At 40.4% G+C, this 18,110-nt stretch overlaps 1 protein-coding gene across 1 annotated transcript in view; it reads left to right on the top strand.

Annotated features, from left to right (window-relative positions):
• Positions 1 to 18,110, top strand: part of CCDC171 (coiled-coil domain containing 171) — a gene marked incomplete at its 3' end in the record, with an annotated part of 277,402 nt that overhangs the window by 198,497 nt on the left and 60,795 nt on the right. The window contains exon 24 of the mRNA XM_080920918.1: positions 11,515 to 11,646. Within this exon, the coding sequence (XP_080777044.1) occupies positions 11,515 to 11,646 (132 nt within the window). The remainder of the gene's footprint in view (positions 1 to 11,514; positions 11,647 to 18,110) is intronic.

Raw genomic sequence — 18,110 nt, 5'->3', positions numbered from 1 at the left:
TTTAATGTTACTACTCTCTTCCCCAGAACATAGTTATGTCTGCCACAGCAAAACTTCAAAGTATTCTGTGTTGGTTTAATTGAGAATGACCCTCATAAACTCATGTTCAAATACTTGCTCCCCAGTTGGTGAAAATGTTTAGGAAGGATTAGGAATTTTGGTCTTCTTGACGAAGATATTTCTCTGGGGATGAGCTCTGAGGTTTCACAAGACATGAGCCATTTGAGGCAGTCCTCTCTGCTTCCTGCTTGTGGTTCATGATGTGAGCTCTCAGCTGTTCCCGACACCATGCCTTTGCTGCTCTGCCATCATGGACTCTAACCCTCTGGAACCATAATCCCAATTAAACATCATCTTTTATAAATTACCCGACTCATGGTGTTTTATCACAGCATTAGGAAAATAACTAGTGCAGTACCAATACAAATTACCCAACAAAGACAAAATAATTAAAGTACATAAAAATAAACACAAAAAAAAAACAAAGGAAGAAAACAGGAGATAAAGTAGAAGTAAATCACACAACAAAATATTTAGCAATATGATAACAAATATTTTCTTATCTGTAATTACTTCAAGTATAAATGAATCAAACCTCCCAATCAAAGTTGCTTCATGGAATAAAAACAAGATTCAGCATATTCTACTTACAAAGAACTCATTTTAGATCTAAGCTTTCATGCAGACTGAATATGGACAAATTGAAAAAAATACACAAATAGTAAACAAAATAATGTAACTGCACTGTATAAAGTAGACTGTAAGTCAAAAACTCAGACGAGATAACAAAGGGACTAATATGAAGGCATTTATCAAAGAATAATAGATATAAATATATGTATTCATTTAATATCAAATTCCCTCAAAATCCACATTGACAAGGCTAAATGACAAACACAATACAATATGAGGCCACACTCCCTCACTTAGCAATGACTAGAACAAACAGATGCTTAACAAAGAAACAGCAATTAAGAACACCACCATAGACACACTGGCCCAACAAATACATGCAGAACATTCCCAAACAGCAGCAGACACACGTTCTTCTTAAATACATGTAGGTCATTGTCTAAAACATAGTGCATCAGGTCACAAACTAGTCCTGAGAAATTTGAGAATGTTTTTCTTACAAGAAACCCCAGAAGGCTTAATGATCTCACTACACCACACTACACAAGCTCCACACAACTGAAGGAATGACCAACAGAATATAAATGCAATCTGTGTCCTGTGAGAAATATTTATAAACCTGGAGACTGTTAATGGGCCAATTTATAAAATACAAGCAACTTTATGGCAAATGAAATAATCTAGCTTAGTGGCCTGATTTAGAAGTAGGCCAGCGATTTGAAGAGACACAAAAATGGCCAACAGGCATCTGAGGAAATAGGTGTGAGATGCAACTGTAGAAAATTTCCTTAAAAATTAAAAAGAGAACTGCTAGATGATGCAACCACCCCACTTTAGATCATTTATCAAAAGAATGGAAGTCTGAATCTCTAAGAAATATTTACACTCCAGTGTTCATTTTAGCACAATTTACAATAGGCAAGCTGTGTAAGCAAATGAAAGTTGTCTCAACAGATGAATGAAAAAGAAAATGTCATATCCGCTTAACAGAATACCATCCAGACTTTAAAAAGAAGCTTATTATGAAGGGTGTTGCTCACAAGATGACAAACCCCACACTGCGTCCCATGGTGTGATACGGGACACAGTGTAAACTCACCCCAGTTAAGCTTCTGTCAACTTGACATAATCTAGAGTCATTCAAGAAGAGAAAACCTCAGGCAAGAAAATGCCCTCCCCCAACCTACCTGCCTATAAACAAGTATCGGCAGCACTTTCCTCATTAATGACTAATGTAGGAGGGCCAGTCTGAGAGGGTCTATTCTACTGTAGGCAGTACCAACCCTGGGCAGGTGCTCCTGAGCTGGATAAGGAAGAAAGTAGAACAAGCCACGAGGGGCAAGCCAATGAGAAATGCCCCTCCATGGTGTCTGCTTTAGTTCCTGTCTCCATGTTCCTGAATTCTTACCCTGACTTCCCTTTATAGTGGATTATGACTGGGTCATGGAAGCTGAAATCAACTCTTTCCTCCCCTAGCTGCCTTTGTTGTCATAGTCCTTATTACAGCAATAAAACGGTAACCAGGAAAGAAATTAGAAAAAAAGAAAGAAATATTTTTAACTTTCACATTCATTATAAAATGTTATTCATTAACATTAGATGAAACACAGTTCTCTATTTGATTACATATTGATTATATATTTTTCTTTGCTTATAATTGTTATGCATTCATGAGCAATTTTAGTATTTTTTTCAAGAAAGAACTTAAATCTTTTAGATTTACTTATTTTATTTTACATGCATGAATAGTTTGACTGCACATAAGCATGTGCACCATGTGCATAACAGCTAATATTTGTGAGCCACCATGTGAGTGCTGGGAACCAAACCACATCTTCTGTATGAACTCCAAATGATTTTAGCTGCTGAGCATCTCTCTAGCCCGTGTTATTTTGTTTCTCCTTGAAGAACTTTTAAAAGCATCTACTGCAAGTCTAGTGGTGAGGAACTCCTGAGCTTTTGTTTACCAGAAAAACCTTTGTATCTTTATGATTTTCAAATGGCATTTTTTGCCAAGGATAATATTCTAGGTTAGCATTTTGAAGATATTATTCTGCTCCCTCATGGCCCATAAGGTTCTGAATGAAAAATGTGCTGCTAGTTTAGCAGACATAACTTTGTTTATGACAAGTCATTTTTCTCGTGATGCTTTTAACATTCTCCCTGATTCGGGTGATTAGTTATAACATGCTTCATTGTGGATTTATTTCATCTCATTTTTGTTGAGTGTTTGCCTTCCTTAATCAGATGTCTCTCCTTCACACTCCAGAATCCTGAAGTCGTCTACCATTATGCCTTTAAAATATTTTTCCTTCATTTTGTGCAGGTATACAATGAAATATGATCATTACTGCTCCCAATTATATTTTTGAAATAACTTTCAGACTTTTTGGGTTCTTTTGCTCCTTGGTCTCTGTTTTTGCTCTCATGCTTCTCTCTGTCTCTCTGTCTCTCTGTCTCTGTCTGTCTGTCTGTCTGTCTCTCTCTCTCTCTCTCTCTCTCTCTCTCTCATATACACACAGTGGTGCTCCATACGTTCTGTGCATTATCTTTATCCTATCTCATACTAGTTTCTTCTTTTGAGCTTTTCCCGAGTCCATCGATTTGACTTAGTTTAGCTGTATACCAATCATAGTTTCTCTTTCAACAAGACACTCTAATTCCAGCATTTCTTGATGAATACACATCCACAAATGTGATCTTGCACATCCATATAGTTATTCAAATGTGGTGCATACTTAGCAATCCCAGGGGTTACCTGAAGTCTTGTTAGAGGATTAGTATGTGAGTTAGTTGGTGGGTCCCAGCAGTATGAAGAAAATGAAAAAGGCATACTTACACGAACACGTTCATAAAAGCATAAACAGCCAGGTATTTTCAGTGTATATCACATGCAAGGACAGTGTAAGAGATGGGGCTTAATGGAGTCATGTTTAAGGGCTGTGAGTCTGTGAGCAGAGAGTTCTCTTAGGAGGCCATACCACTAGGCGAGATGAGTGCTGGGAGGACGTGGATCAGGCTGTTGATAGTAGGTGACAATAGAGTGAAATGGCACGTTGGGGTGAAAAAGTCTCAGCGTGACGGTCTTGTGATGGGAGCTCCCTGAAGTGAATGCATCTACCTTTAGGTGAATGCATCTACCTTTAAGGGGGAAAGGAGTTTCACTTTTCAGGTACTTGGTTTAGTAATGTGCAATAACCAGCAGGACATGCTTTTGAACCTTAGGGGAAATCAGTGCTAGATAAAGGTTTAAGATTGATTAGCATAATATTCTGGCAGAGAGAGAAGGTGGGAGAGCAATGGACAGGAGAACAAACCACAGTGGATAGATGAGAGGCTGGAAACCCACTCAGAGAGATTAATTATGCCACTGGAGCTGGAAGTCATTGAGGGATGGAATTCTGTCTCCCGACTTCTACATCCACAGCATCCGTCACCATCCTGGTACTTCCAGATGTTTGCTGAGTGAGTCAGACTTTATCATCATCCCGTCTCTGAACATAACAAAAGCTATTTTTATAGTCCATTCTAAGTCTTGATAGTACTACCATCTATTTTGTTTATTTGATTGCTAAAACTAACATCTGCATTTACTTTGCCTAATCAATAGCTAATGGAAAAAGCCTAGAGCCAGTGGTGAGCGTTCCTCTAGGAAAGATGTGTGCAAACGGTACAGGCCAGTTCGACTACGCTGCAGTGAAAAGGACACTCATGTCCATTTTAGGGTGCGCTGGGGAATACAAGGGAGCAAGTCCAGACGTGGCTGAAGAGACCCCTGCAGCCGAGGCTTTTCCATATGATTGTATAATCCTCTCGTGAAAGTGCTGACCAGGATCCATTCTGATGCAAGATTATCTTTTGGATTTGTCTGGCAGAAAATTAAAAGGAATGAAAAGACTATGAGATCATTTTTTACTTATGGAACTGATTGTACTTTAGAAGTTGCCTCTAAAAAGCCAGTCATCAGTGGCTCATTAATGACTATCAGTGCTACTTGTGATCTTTGAAGTCTGAGGTCTCCTTTTTCTTTTTTTAAAACCTGTTTCGTAAAGATGAGCTGAAAGGCACAGAGGTGTGAGCACAGCCATCCTGACATTGACAGCCCTGTCATACAGCGTTCTTGCGTGGTGTTATTCATGTTGTTCGTGTCTCTGGCCCAGCTGAGTTAGAAATGGCATGCCAGCACAGGAGGGACTTTGAACCCTGACAACGAAGGATAAGACGGTGCAAAGTGCCATCTGCACACGCTTAGCCGTGTTCCTGTGTCTCATTTAAAAAAAATTATTCTGAGGAAAATAATCTTTTTGTGGAAGACTTTAACAACTTGTAAACGTATTTGCCTATTTTCAAGTTTGGGTTTTTATGCTTGCTTACATAGCATGAGACCATGGTAATCTGTTTGTGGGAGAACTGTATGGCAGCCTAAACATCTTGGTGTCTAGTACCGATGTAAAATATAAATGGTTAAGTCACCAGACTATCCATGCTGATAATTTGATCTGAATATTTAGTTTTTTCAGATCATTAACAGGATGTAGCCAACTTGATGGGTCGATTCAAGACCAGTTATTTATATCGGTACCTGAGATGTAGCTGTTCTGTCGGGTGGCTGAGCTGGGATGTAGCTGCACTGTGGAAATAGTTTTGGTGCCAACTTTGCCTCATTTCTGGTGACAGCTGGCGGTATTAGAGAGTTCTGGCTTTGCAAGTTGCAGGTCAAGGGTAGTTTCTCATCCTCCTGCTTGGTTTTTTTTTACACTCAAGATTTTACTCCCCTCCAGGTCCACCCTCCTACTGTTTCACATTTCACACCTCCTCCCTCCCCCCTGTCTCCATGAGGAGGTCCCCACCCCACTAGACCTCTAAACTCCCTGGGGCCTCTAGTCTCTTGAGGGTTAGGTGCATCTTTTCTGACTGTACTCAGACCTGAGAGTCCTCTGCTGTATATGTGATGGGGCCTCATTTCAGCTGGTGTATGCTGCCTGGCTGGTGATCCAGTGTCTGAGAGATCTCTGGGGTCCAGGTTAATTGAGACTGCTGGTACTCTTACAGGGTCACCCTCCTCCTCAGCTTCCTCCAGCTTTTCCCTAACTCAACCACAGGGGTCAGCAGCTTCTGTTGGTTGGTTGGTTGGTTGGTTGGTTAGTTGGTTGGTTGGTTGGTTGGGAATATCTGCATTTGACTCTTTCAGCTGCTTGTTGGGTCTTTCTGGAGGAAGATATTTTTTGTGAGCACCCCATAGCCTTTGTAATGGTGTCAGGCTTTGGGGTCTCCCCTTGATCTGTATCCCACTTTGGGCATGTCCCCTGACTTTCTTTTCCCCAGGCTCTTCTCCATTTCCATCCCTGCACTTTTTCAGACAGTAACAGTTATGGGTCAGAGTGGAATGACAACCCCATCCCTCACTTCATGCCCTGTCTTTCTGCTGGAGATGGGCTCTACAAGTTCCCCCTTTCCACAGTAGGACATTACATCTAGGCCCCCCTTTTTGAGTCCTGGGGTCTCTTATCTCCCATGACTCTGGTACACTCTGGAGGGTCCTCCCACCTCCTATCTCCCAATGTCGCCTGTTTGCATTCTTTCTGCTGGCCCTCAGGGGTTCAGTCCTTCCCCCCCCAAAACAGATCATGTTCCCCTCCCCCCATTCCCCCCCCCCTCTCTCCTACCTTGTGGTTGTTCTCTTCTCTGTCCCAAGTGGGACTGGGGTTTCCTCACTTGGGCCCTTCATCTTGTTGACCTTTTTGAGTTTTGTGGACTGTATCTTGGATATTCTGGACTCCCCCCCCCCCCAGCTAATATCCACATATCATTCTGAGTGAGGTAACTCAGATCCTCCTGCTTTGGGACTTAAAAAAAGTCTGTGCTTGCTATAGTGACGCCAAAGTGCCTGGCTCTACTGAGAGACTCAAGGTCTTAAAGTAGGTATGGGTCATGGGGCTGTTTATGTCTTGGGACATCATTCTTTAGGGATTATGACTATTGTGTAGAGTATTTCACGGTTCTCTCTCTCTCTCTTTCTCTCTCTCTCTCTCTCTCTCTCTCTCTCTCTCTCTCTCTCTCTCTCTCTCTCGCAGGTGGGGGCGGGCATGCGGTTTGACCTACATAATCCATAGACGGAAACCAAGGTAGGAACCTAGAGGCAGGGACTGAAGCAGAGGTCTTGAGAGAACAGGTCTTACTGGCTTGTTCCTTTTAACTTGCTCAGTCTATTTTCTTGTACACTCCAGGACCTAGGGTTTAGCACCACCTACAATGGACTGGGCCTGACCACATCAATTATCGGTCAAGCGAATGTTCCACAGGCTTGCCTGCTGTTAGATTTTATGGAGGCACTTTCGTTCTTTCCTCAGATGACTCCAGCTTCAGTCAAATTGACATAAAAGTAGCCGCCACTGTGCGTATGGCATCCGGAAGGAGGAGCTAAGTAATTGTCTAGAAACCACCAATCCTATAGTTGGTAATATCTGACAGAAATTATATTAAGGTAGACTTGAAGGAAGTTAGAAAGCACATTGGTAGTTTGCAGCTAACAGTTACCAGAAGAACAGAAGTGGATTAGACCTGTGAATCTCATGAGACCATGAATAGAAACGAATTATGATAATAGTTTAAAAGACAGTCACCTAGAGACAGTTTTTCATGACAGAGTTCTTAGAGCTCTGTTTCTTTGTCTCTTGTGCCTTATGACTTACCTGTTGGAAATACTTTCTTTCTAAAGGTCAGCAGTAAGTAAGAGAAAAAAGTAAATTTGTGCTTCTGAAAATTAAAATTCCAGAGCAGAAGTACTGCAGCTACTGTCCTTTATTCTTCTTAAGCATACAGAGACACCAGGAGCTGGAGAGACAGCTTAGGTAAGAGCCCATGCAGCTCTTGTGGAGGACCAGGTCGGGAGGCCCTAAGGGATGTCTTCTTGTGGACTCCGTGAGCAGCTACACTCACCTGTGCGCAGACACACACGTATATATACTTAACAGTAAAATAAAGTAAATCTTTAACAATGCTAAAAAAAAAATCACTGTTTTATAATGTCTTATGTAATATGTAGAATACAAAACATTCACTGAGCATTAATTAAGACAAATAAGTAAATCAATTAACTAAGATGAATCACTAAGCAGTTTGAGCAGAAAACATCTTATATGCTTTTAGTAAGAGTAAAAAGGTATATAGTTGTAAACATAGCACAATCGATGAAGTAGATAGGATTCAAGACTAACTTTTGAAACTATATTTGTCTATCTGTCTGTCTATGTATCTACCTACATATATATATGTGTGTGTGTGTATGTATGCATATATGTATCTGTCTGTCTGTATCTCTATCTAAGTATCTAGCCATTTTTTTTTCCTTTGAGACATGTTTTCTCTGTGTAGCCCTGGCTATCCTGGAACTTGCTCTGTTGACCAATTTACCCCAGAACTCAGTGATTTGCTGTCTCTGGTCCCTAGATTCTGGGATAAAAGGCCACCACCACTGCCCATTTTGAGATTATAATTTAATCCATGGACATGTGACTATTATATTTCTATTTATGTTAAAATAGGAACTTGGAAAAGTGAATGCTTTCTGAAAAAATAGATTTATTTTTCTAATTTTATTTAAAAAGTGTAGTAGCTAGGAATTTGTTTTAGATTCTCTTTCTGGAAGAGAGTATTTTTGTGAGCAGTGGGCATGTCTCTAAGGAAATTCCACATCATCTGTGTTGAAAAGGTCTCTTAGTCTTTTGGCGCCCAGTCTTTTTGTTCCCCTGGGAGCAGAGCCCGCAGCAGGGGAGAGTCCTCTCTGGCTGTCCTGTGAGTCAGTTTCCTCCATAGCCAGATGTTCACGCAGCCTCAGCAGTGCCTTTCTCAGCTGTCCCCTTCCCGCCCTTGTGTCTTCTCTCCCTTGCTGCCCTTCACAGCAGCTTCTTCTCGGCATCGGTATTTCTTCCGCCTGACCTGGTGCTAGTTATTCATATGCTCTCAGCTTGATGGATTCGCTCTCTTTATCCATTAAGATAAAAGAAATCCTACACAAGCCTTTCTCAAGATTCTTCTAAAAACATCCTACAGCCATTTGAAGAACAGTTTTAGACACCTTTCCAAGTTTCAGCATAGTTTAAATGTGGGAAAATCTTTCAGAATTGTAATGGGACAACTTGTGATGTGCTATCCATGATTTGTCCTGGGTCACTGGATCTCGGTGGCACTGTCAACTTTAACATAGTATCTTTAACCAATTGGAAGTATTCACATGCAAGTTAGGCCAAGCACACTAGCACAGTGCTCGTATACCCTCAGGATAAGTGGGGCTTAGGCATTAAAGGACAAATCCGGGGACTGAGACTGTTCGAGGTTTAGACGCTCAGAGGCCTTACTGTCGAGTGTAGGATGTGTCTCTCTGCTGGTTGTGTGCCGTCTTCATGGGGGCAGGCTAGCACCCAGTGCCACTTGAGTTAAGGACGCTCGTGTGCTGGCACCGAGGTGAGTTGTGCCTGTGTTTCGCGGTTCCCCCTCCATGCCCGTATTAGCAATCTGCTTCTGTGCTTTGACATCCAGGAATCCCCTTGTGAATTCTGTCGCAGAAAAAAGAGAATCATCAAAACCACAGTTAAACCCGACTTTCAAAGCTAATAGTATCTCATTTGGGGGCTCAAATTTAATAAATTTTCTTTGATTCTGGGTGAGTTTTTAAACATCAAACAATGAATTGGCCAGGGTGCAGTAAAATATTTAGATCTATTGACTATGGTTCAGAAGGGTAGAAGGCAAAAACACCAGTGGTTTTGATGTTGATAAATTCTCAGTACCTTAATCCACATTAGTGTTTTCTTTTATCTGAGCTATCACTGGTGACAGAAAAGGAAGAAGGAAGGTACACATACCGAAGAAAGTTCCAACAGATGCAGTGATACTTGTAAAATGTAGTTTGCCTTGTGCAGTAGAACGCTCATCCCGATAGAAGACTGGGAAGTACTGTTGGAAACTAAGCGCACACTGTGAATCAGACCTGCAGGAAGTAAGGAGAGCCCGCACCTCTGGGAGACAGACCCTGCCGTGTTAGCTACACATCCTCTCACGTTCACTTACGGACAGAAAAGTCTCAGAACTAGCTTGGGAAAGCAAGGATTCTTATATACATCCATACACTAGCATGAACAATTAAAAATGTCTTTGCTTACGAGTGTTTGCTGGTTAAAAAAAACCCTACAGAATACGACAGTCCGTGAGATGTCTATATTTCATATCTAACTGATTTTATAGGTAGTAAAGAATTCTAACAGTTTTTCAAGTTGCCCGAGTAGAACAGAAAAACGGACAGTTTATTTATTTCATTGACTGACTGATTGATTGAATCACGGTCTTGGTGTGTGGTCCAGGTTGATCTTCCACTTGCTGTGTAGCCCAGACTGTCCTTGGCGCTTGTGACCTCATGCCCTGGTGTGCTGGGATTACAGGCATGGGCTACAGTGTCTGTCACAGCTGACGTTCAGACAGAACAAGACTTAGAAGTGGATTCATTTGTCAGTTAGTCTTATCTTTTATACTTAACACCATTCTTGATGTGTGCTTCTGTGCTTCTTGTAAAAAACAGTCATGTGGTTAGATTATGTGGTTAGTGTGTGTATGTTCTTTGTATGTTTGTGTGTGAGAGAGATCTTTGTGTGTTTGTGTGTGCACTTGTGTTTGCACAGGGGCATGGAAGCCAGAGGCTGATGAAGATCAGCATCTTCCTTTGTTACTCTATCCCCCTCCCCAGTTTTTATGTTAGGATCTCTCACTGAACTCACATCTCTGGATTGGTTGAACTGAGTGGCCAGAGAATCCCAGGACTCCACCCGTTCCTACCTCCAGCATGTGCCATGTTTTCACATGGGTGCTGGGGGTCCAAACTCAGGTCCTTATGCCTGCGTGGTAAGTTCTTTAATCACTGAGCTATCTCCCAAAACTGTGTAAGGTAGTTTTATAGTATTCGCTAAATATATGTTAGCAAAAAAGAAATTAAAAACCTACCCAAGCACACGAAATGGTAGAAAATATTTTTGTATAATGAAAGCTCTTCTTACTCAGCTGACCGGCAAACGTTATCTTAAATGCAAACCTGAGTGCAGAATTCATAAGGCTAAATACTGGAGTTTCTTTGTATTTGCTATGCGTGTGCTGACTTGTCCAGAAGGTGGCAGTGTGATATCAACTGCCTACAGAAGCTCGGAATTAGAACTCTGTCTGCACATGTTTGCTTCCTACTTCTGAATACTTAAACTCGTGTACAAATGCTACTGATTTTATTTCCGTTATCTTGTTTAGAGGTTTTGTGACCAAACTGGTTTCTATGCATTTATTGTTAAGACTTAAGTTTAATTAACTCCTACAGTTTTAGGAGACCGAGCAGGCCAAACCAATGCGGTACTTGTGTATTTTGAAGTCTCCTTTTGTGTTGAGTGTATCTGTTCTTATTCCAGAGCATGTATTAGTGAAGTTTCTTTTTAAACCCCAGTTCCTAGTACAACATGCATGATCTAATGTCAGCTAAACACGCTTTTAAGAGAGTGATAATAGGGGATTGCAGCTTGCTTTTGATTTTGCCCCCCCACCCCCCACATTTTGAGAGTGGAGCTGTGAAGGAATAATTCAAAGGGTCTTGATCAGAAGGCTTCTGTGCCTCTTCTCCCCTCTTCACTTCAACCGGGAGGATGCTTTTTCTTCTTAACATTCTCCCCTAGCACTCTGAATTAGAGATTTATTTGCAACGAAAAATCAATTAGTCCTAAATTTATTCATGGATTTCAGGTCCAGCGATCAATGCAAGTCCACTCAGTGGGCTCAAGGGGACCCAGTTCATCCCAGTTAATGTGTCTGAAGGGGAATTACCATTGATGCTGTTTTTTTTTTCCCCTTTAGGTCAGAGATCAGATCTCCCTGTCACGGACTACAGCAACTAGGAATGACTTCACCCTGCAGCTACCCAAACTGCACCTGGAGACCTTTGCAATGGAGGGGCTCAAGGGTGGGCCAGAGGTTGTAGCATGCCAGGTTAGAGCCTAAATACCATCGTTAGCTACAGAAATGTGTACAACAATAAATTTTACTAACGGGCAGAGAGTGAAAGCCTTGGAGTATTGTGAATAATTTAGACGAGATGCAAAAAAATGTTTTCTATCACGTAGCATAAAAACGTATTTTTTAAAGCCAGAACTAGCCTATTAAAATAATGTAGTAAAGCATTATACAAAGAAAAGTATGTGTTTATGTCAAAGGACAATATCAAAGGACCCACTTTCCACTCAGAGGAAGCTGGGAAGGCATTAGGCTATTATCTGTTCAGGCAATTATCTGTTTGTTGCTTTTGTTGTTTTAAAATAAGCCACCTTATGTAAAAAATTTCAAGAGAAAGATCTGAAATTTTTACATGTTAATTACAAAAAAATCCACATTTAAATTTTTGAAAAACCCAGAGTCCAGCTGTATTTTGCATTAAAGAGTCCTTTGCCTTTTGATGGTTTGATTTATTGAGCATTGCACTATAGTGTGCAAACAGGACCGTTTCTTTTTAAAGCTCAAAACATCAACTCATGAAATCTTGGATAACTTTAAGTCCTTAGCAGGAACTTATTTTCAGAAGGATTCATTTTCAAATGTTGTTCAAGTTGCTATCCTGCTCTAGTGTGACTGCAGTTTGTGATCATATTTTCTTAAAGCTCATATTACATTGCAGGTTGGAAAACACAAAATTAACTAAATACTTTCTCTTAGTACCAAAGCCTTCATTTGGAAAAAATTCACCAGTACTGTGTAAACTATAGGAAGCCTGATTTTACAAAAGACTGTTCTCCCTGAACAGTTTTCTAGATTTTTCAATATGTTTAGAAGAAAAATTTTTAAAACTAACTTTTAATATTTAGAAGATTAAAATAATCTTTTTCTTTCTTTAGTTTGTGACCATGTAGAATTTTAATTTTGTATAAAATGAGTGTTAGTTCATATGATCTGTATTAGCTTTTACATAGACTACACCCTAATTTAGCCCATTATTAGAGCGTGGGTTATGCTCTACAAAAAAAAAAAAAAAGTTTAAAGCTTTTTTTAAAATCTAAAACATAATTACATAATTAAGCATCAAACATTTTTACTTTTATAGGATTTACCATTATTTACAACAAGATTAAGTGTGCTTTAAATTTGATTATCGATATTTACAAATTTACTATAGATATGAATACAATATGATTTGAGATTTTTCTAGTAATTGTGAAATAATCCTTTATTTGGCTAACTTGATTTGCTCTTGCCAAAATTCACAAATAAAGATTTTTCCCCAAACTTTATTGATTTAGAAAAAAACTCACTAAAGGAATAATAATAATAATAATAATAATAATAATAATAATGATAATAATAATAATAATAATGATAATACTTTTGGGGATAAAAACATTAATTCTCTGTGGTTGTGATATAAGGAATAGCAAGAGAGAAATACCAGGCACTTACTGTTTAGCTCTGCTAATGGCTATACATGTCGTCATATCCTGAGTGCTCAGGTAAGTTTTCTGATGATATCCATAGGGTGCACTGTAGTTCAGTAATAAACAAGTAGTTAGAAAATTAGGAAACAATAAAATGGATGTCGCCACCACTGCTGCCACTGCCGCTACCGCTGCTGCCCCTGCCCCTGACGGCAGCTTCCATTTCAGCAAACCTTCCATGTACCAGACCCTGTCAACTCACATAGCTCTCTAATGGGACTGTCAAACAAGTGGCAGTATCTCCATTTTAAAACTAGCAAGCAACAGCCACCGCAGGTAATTCTCCTTAGATCAAAATCTCGTAGACGGTCGAGCAGATTTAAGTCTCAAAGTAGCTGACTGCAAAGTCGAAGTGGTCAGTCTGACACCGAGGAGTCAAACAGTCTGTGTTAACTGGCAAGAGTAAAAGCTTGGAAACTTACGTTTTTATTCTATTTAGAAGATATTCATAATACATCTGCATGGGTCACAGTTTATGCTACATCATAGAAAAATTCACAGATACAATTCGGTAACTAAATAATACAAAAGTGAACTTTTCAGCTTCGTACAGGATAATATGTGTTCACTATACTTCCATATTTGTAGGAATTCAGTATTTTAAAAATTTGTAGTTGGCACCTAGTGATGTGTATACTTGTGGAGTATAATATTCTCTTGCATAGATGCAATATGTATCAGTAAGTAGTGATCCAATAAGGACAGTTGGGGCATGTCGTCACCTCAGACACTGTGTGTTGGGGACATCAGAATTCTTTCTTCTAGTGATTTGGACGTACATAGCAAACTACTAGAAAGTACATCCTCTGCCCTGTGCTGTAGAACTGTGGCGCCCACTGCTCTAGACTTCCCAGGTCCTGCAGAAATCCGTATCCTCTCTCCACTGAAAGCCTCTCACTCAGCTTCCACACACGAATGACAACATGTGGCGTTGGTTGACTGCCAGACACTTCATTGAACAATGTCCTCCGAGTTCATCTGTGCTGCCAGGACATTAACCCTTTGTATTTATGAGTGTTATCATTGACAGGATGTTGCATTTTATTGGCTAATAATATTCTGCCATGTATATAAACTATATGGTTGATCCATTTATTTGCTGTAGAAACCTAGGCTGATTCCCTATCTTCACTTTTTCGAATAGCGCTAGAAAAAAAATGAGAATGCGGGTATAGTTTTGATGTACCAGCGTAGAAATGCTAGCTTCGTGCCCCAGTTTTACAAACTGGGATGTAGCGTTTCTTCAGGACTGTAACAGGAGTGAGCGAGGCAGCGAACGGAGAGCGCGTGGAGGAAGCATGCAGGGCCTGGTGACTTCGTCCTATCCCTCTGAAGCCCCATGAGGGTGGAGGAGCAACAGGCTCTCCTTTCACCACTCCAAGGTGTTTATATGTTTTATGTTGAGGAATGGCTACTTAGGATCCTTTCTTCATAGTTTCTTCTGGAGCCTTAAGTACTTTACCAAGTACGGTCTGCCTTAACTTCCTGCTTTCTTTCTATGTCAGGTGACTTTCCAGGGGGGTCATGGCCTCAGTGGAGCCTCTTGTCTAAGAGCTTGTGGCAAGTTTAAGACTGTTTTCCTGTTCAGAACCTTTCATGCTTTTACTGTAATGCTAAGACAAACCAAACCACACAGACCAAAACTTTAACTAAACTGGCCAGTGTGAAGGCGGAAGACCAGTGAAGGACACATTCTGTTCATACTACGTGAAGGCAATGCCTGATCCCCATCTTCTTACACTCCCAAGCATGTCCTCAGAGGAACTTTGATCTGTAATGCTGGTAAGATCTACCAAACGTTGAGAAGTGGTCAATAAATATTTGTATGTTACCATTCAGTGATAAGGAGCAGACAGACATTAAACGCCATCGGTCGCTGCTGTGTGACATGTTTGTTGTGTGCAGCACAGCCTCACCCCCCCCCTTCAGGTTGTGAGTGGCCAGGCTCTGCTTCGGTCTAATTTTACTACCGTTGTCTTAGCGTGCTGCCCGGGGGCACTGGTTGATTTACAAGTGGAGCTGACTGAGAGGAAGATGTTAACAGACCAGACGTCCGATGAGTAGCTTCACTGTCCTACCCTTTGCTTTCTGCAAAGCATGGCTCATGTTTGTGTTTGTACCTTAGGATGACAAAAAGAGACAAGGAATAAAAGTAGGGTCTTTCTATAAAATACAATTTCATTTGTGCAGAAAACAGAGAGGAATAGAAATCCAGAAGAGGGCTAATTAAATCTGTTTCCTGACTTGTCTATTTTGGTCTCTTCGTCTCTAGAAAGAAGAGTAGACATTCCCAACTCAGCACTGGTATGGTGACCAAGTGGGCTCATCCACTGCCACTCCTGGGTAGTAACAGATGTTGTAATTATGGAGGATTTGTCAGATCTCCACAAACAGGAAAGCTTCAAGAGCTGGGGACCTAGCCTTGTTGATGGCTGCAGCTTAGAGTCCCGGAATCTCACCGCACACAGGAGCAGAGGAATTTCAGACACTTGTCAGGGTCACCAGGACTCTGCTTTTCTTACAGCTGTGCAGGCTTCTAAGTGACTTGGTTCTTGTGTCTCATGTCTAGGCTTACACTGTTTAAAAAGCGAGACTCTTTCAATCTGCCTAATGAAGCCGCTTTAAGACTTAGTGTGTAAAAAGTACCCCCAGAAATATAGTACATTTCATAAATATGTGTTTCTGAGTACTTCATTAGAGAGCCTTCATCTGAAACCTCTTATTTATAAAGATTTTCAAACAATATAGCCTCCTCTGTGAATGCAGAAACCGTAATGCCATAGCAGGCCTGGTTCACAGGGGTTTTCTCATGACTTTTAGTATATACCATTATTTTTACATTTCTTTGAGATATTTTTTGAATTGATATTGATAACATTCTGAAAGAAACTTTTTGATTTTCTTTTTATTTAAAGAAGAATGAAATAAAAGGTACCCAGGCCTAACCTGCCCAAGAATAAAATAGCTGCAGTTACTCGTGATAGACTTTCCCTGGGCTCTCTTGGCTCTGTTGGTGCCACAGCCTGCTAATTGCTCTGCGAGAAACTTGCACGTTCTTGGCATTCTTAGGAATTAAGATATGTTAGACATTTTCATTTATAAGACTGAGCCATTGTGATACTTTCTTCTTCGTGTCATCTCATCTGCATATATGAATTTTCAGAGAGCTATTACCTTTTTAAACACGAAAACCAGCCACGCGGAGTGAAGATCCTGTTAAATATAACAAGCACCACTTTTTAAAATAAAAAGAATATCTCTGATTAAAAATTTTATCGCTTTGGTTCATTAGTCGTATAATGTACACTGTAATCTTATAACAGTATTATAATCCGTGCATATAGTGACATTTGTCTCAATAATGGAATTTGCTAGATTTGCTAACATTAAATACTGAGTTTTTAAAACAATTAGAAAAGCTGTACATGATCCTGACAAAAAAAATTATACCCTAATGAATCTGAAAGAAATTAAGATAATCTGAACTTTGTCATCCAGACAGCCAGAGTTAATCTTTATGCCTTTCTTGTTATTTAAGCCATAAGTGCAAACTCATAAACAAGTATCACTTATACATACATACATACATACATACAAACATACACATGCATGCACACACATATATGTTGCATTTCTGTATGTAAATCATAACAAGGGCATACACGCTATTTTGTAAGCATTATTTTGAACCCAGCAATACTTAATTACCATTTTGTTTCTAAGTACCAGTTTTACAAGATGGTATTATTATTATTTTTTTTTTTTGTTATTTCAAACGATTTGTTATGATAAGGTCCCTTTCCTTAACTCCACTGATAAAATGTCATTTTGCACACCACTAAGCAGAAACTGTTAAACGCTGCTCAGTTTATGCTTTAAGAAATATTTCATGCATGTGGTATTCTGCGCCTCACTGTATGGGTTGCTGTTCAGATCAGAGGTTTAATCCCCCGCCCTCCCATCGGAACATTTCATCTGTCCTTATCTTTCGAAAGGAAATAAATGACACATGGGAGCAAAGAATGTACCCGCTGTAGCTGCTGCTGCAGTTTGCAGACTCCCATAGTTCTGTGCTGGCTGCACACGTACCTGCTGAATTGTGTCATCTGTGGGAGTGAATGGTCTGGTGTCAGTGCCCTGAACTAACACTACGTAATGCTAGGGATGCTTTAAAATGGGTATGAGCTACAAAGTAATCTTTCTAATTTTGTAATTTCTCTTTTGAAGGAAAAAATAATTAGGAAGAAATTAGAATCTAAGCGGAATGGGTGTTTGAAAGGACATTTGCCGTGAAGCCGATCGAAAGCTTCTTTCTGAACGGAGGTTGCATGTAACAGGAATTTTTACTAGTTTGTTCAACCACTGCCCTTCTCGAGGGACACAGCTTTATCCTTTGGAAAGAGTAAATGTGGGTTCTTGGGGTGCCAACAGTGCCACAGTCACCATTTCCCATCGCTCTTAGCGCTCGATGCTTCCAGAATATCAGCTTCTTCTTCTGTGCAGTGGATTCCCATTCTGGTCCATCTTGAGGTAACTCTGACGAGCATCTGGCATGCCTGAAATGGTTTAGTATTTAGTTAATGTTCCCGGGCCAAGTATAAGATGTCTTAGTGTCCAGCTATGGCTAAGATGCTCTTATCAGACACAGGCAAACAAACCACACTGTGGGTATTGGCAGCCCCGAGGCCTTCTGTTTATCACTGAATGTGCTGCTGATCATGTTGACTAGGATGGTAGTTAGTCTCTTAACAGCATGGCATCTGGAAAGGACAGAGTTCTCCCATTTTCTACTGGGCAGGGCATCAAGGTATTAGAGGGATCACGTGGAGAGGCAGCATACCTGGACTGAAGTCCTGGCTCTGTATCTTAACCACTCTGGCAAGTCCATGAGCATCACTGAGCGTCTGCCCTCACTCTGGAAGGGTGATGAACCCTGTCTTGCTTTGGCGCACAGGACTGTGGGAAGATGGA

The sequence above is a fragment of the Micromys minutus genome (genome assembly GCF_963924665.1).
Source record: "Micromys minutus genome assembly, chromosome: 9".
In the NCBI taxonomy this organism is placed as follows: domain Eukaryota; kingdom Metazoa; phylum Chordata; class Mammalia; order Rodentia; family Muridae; genus Micromys; species Micromys minutus.
Note: the sequence above shows the minus strand (reverse complement) of the source record. Positions and strands in the feature narration are given on the sequence as shown.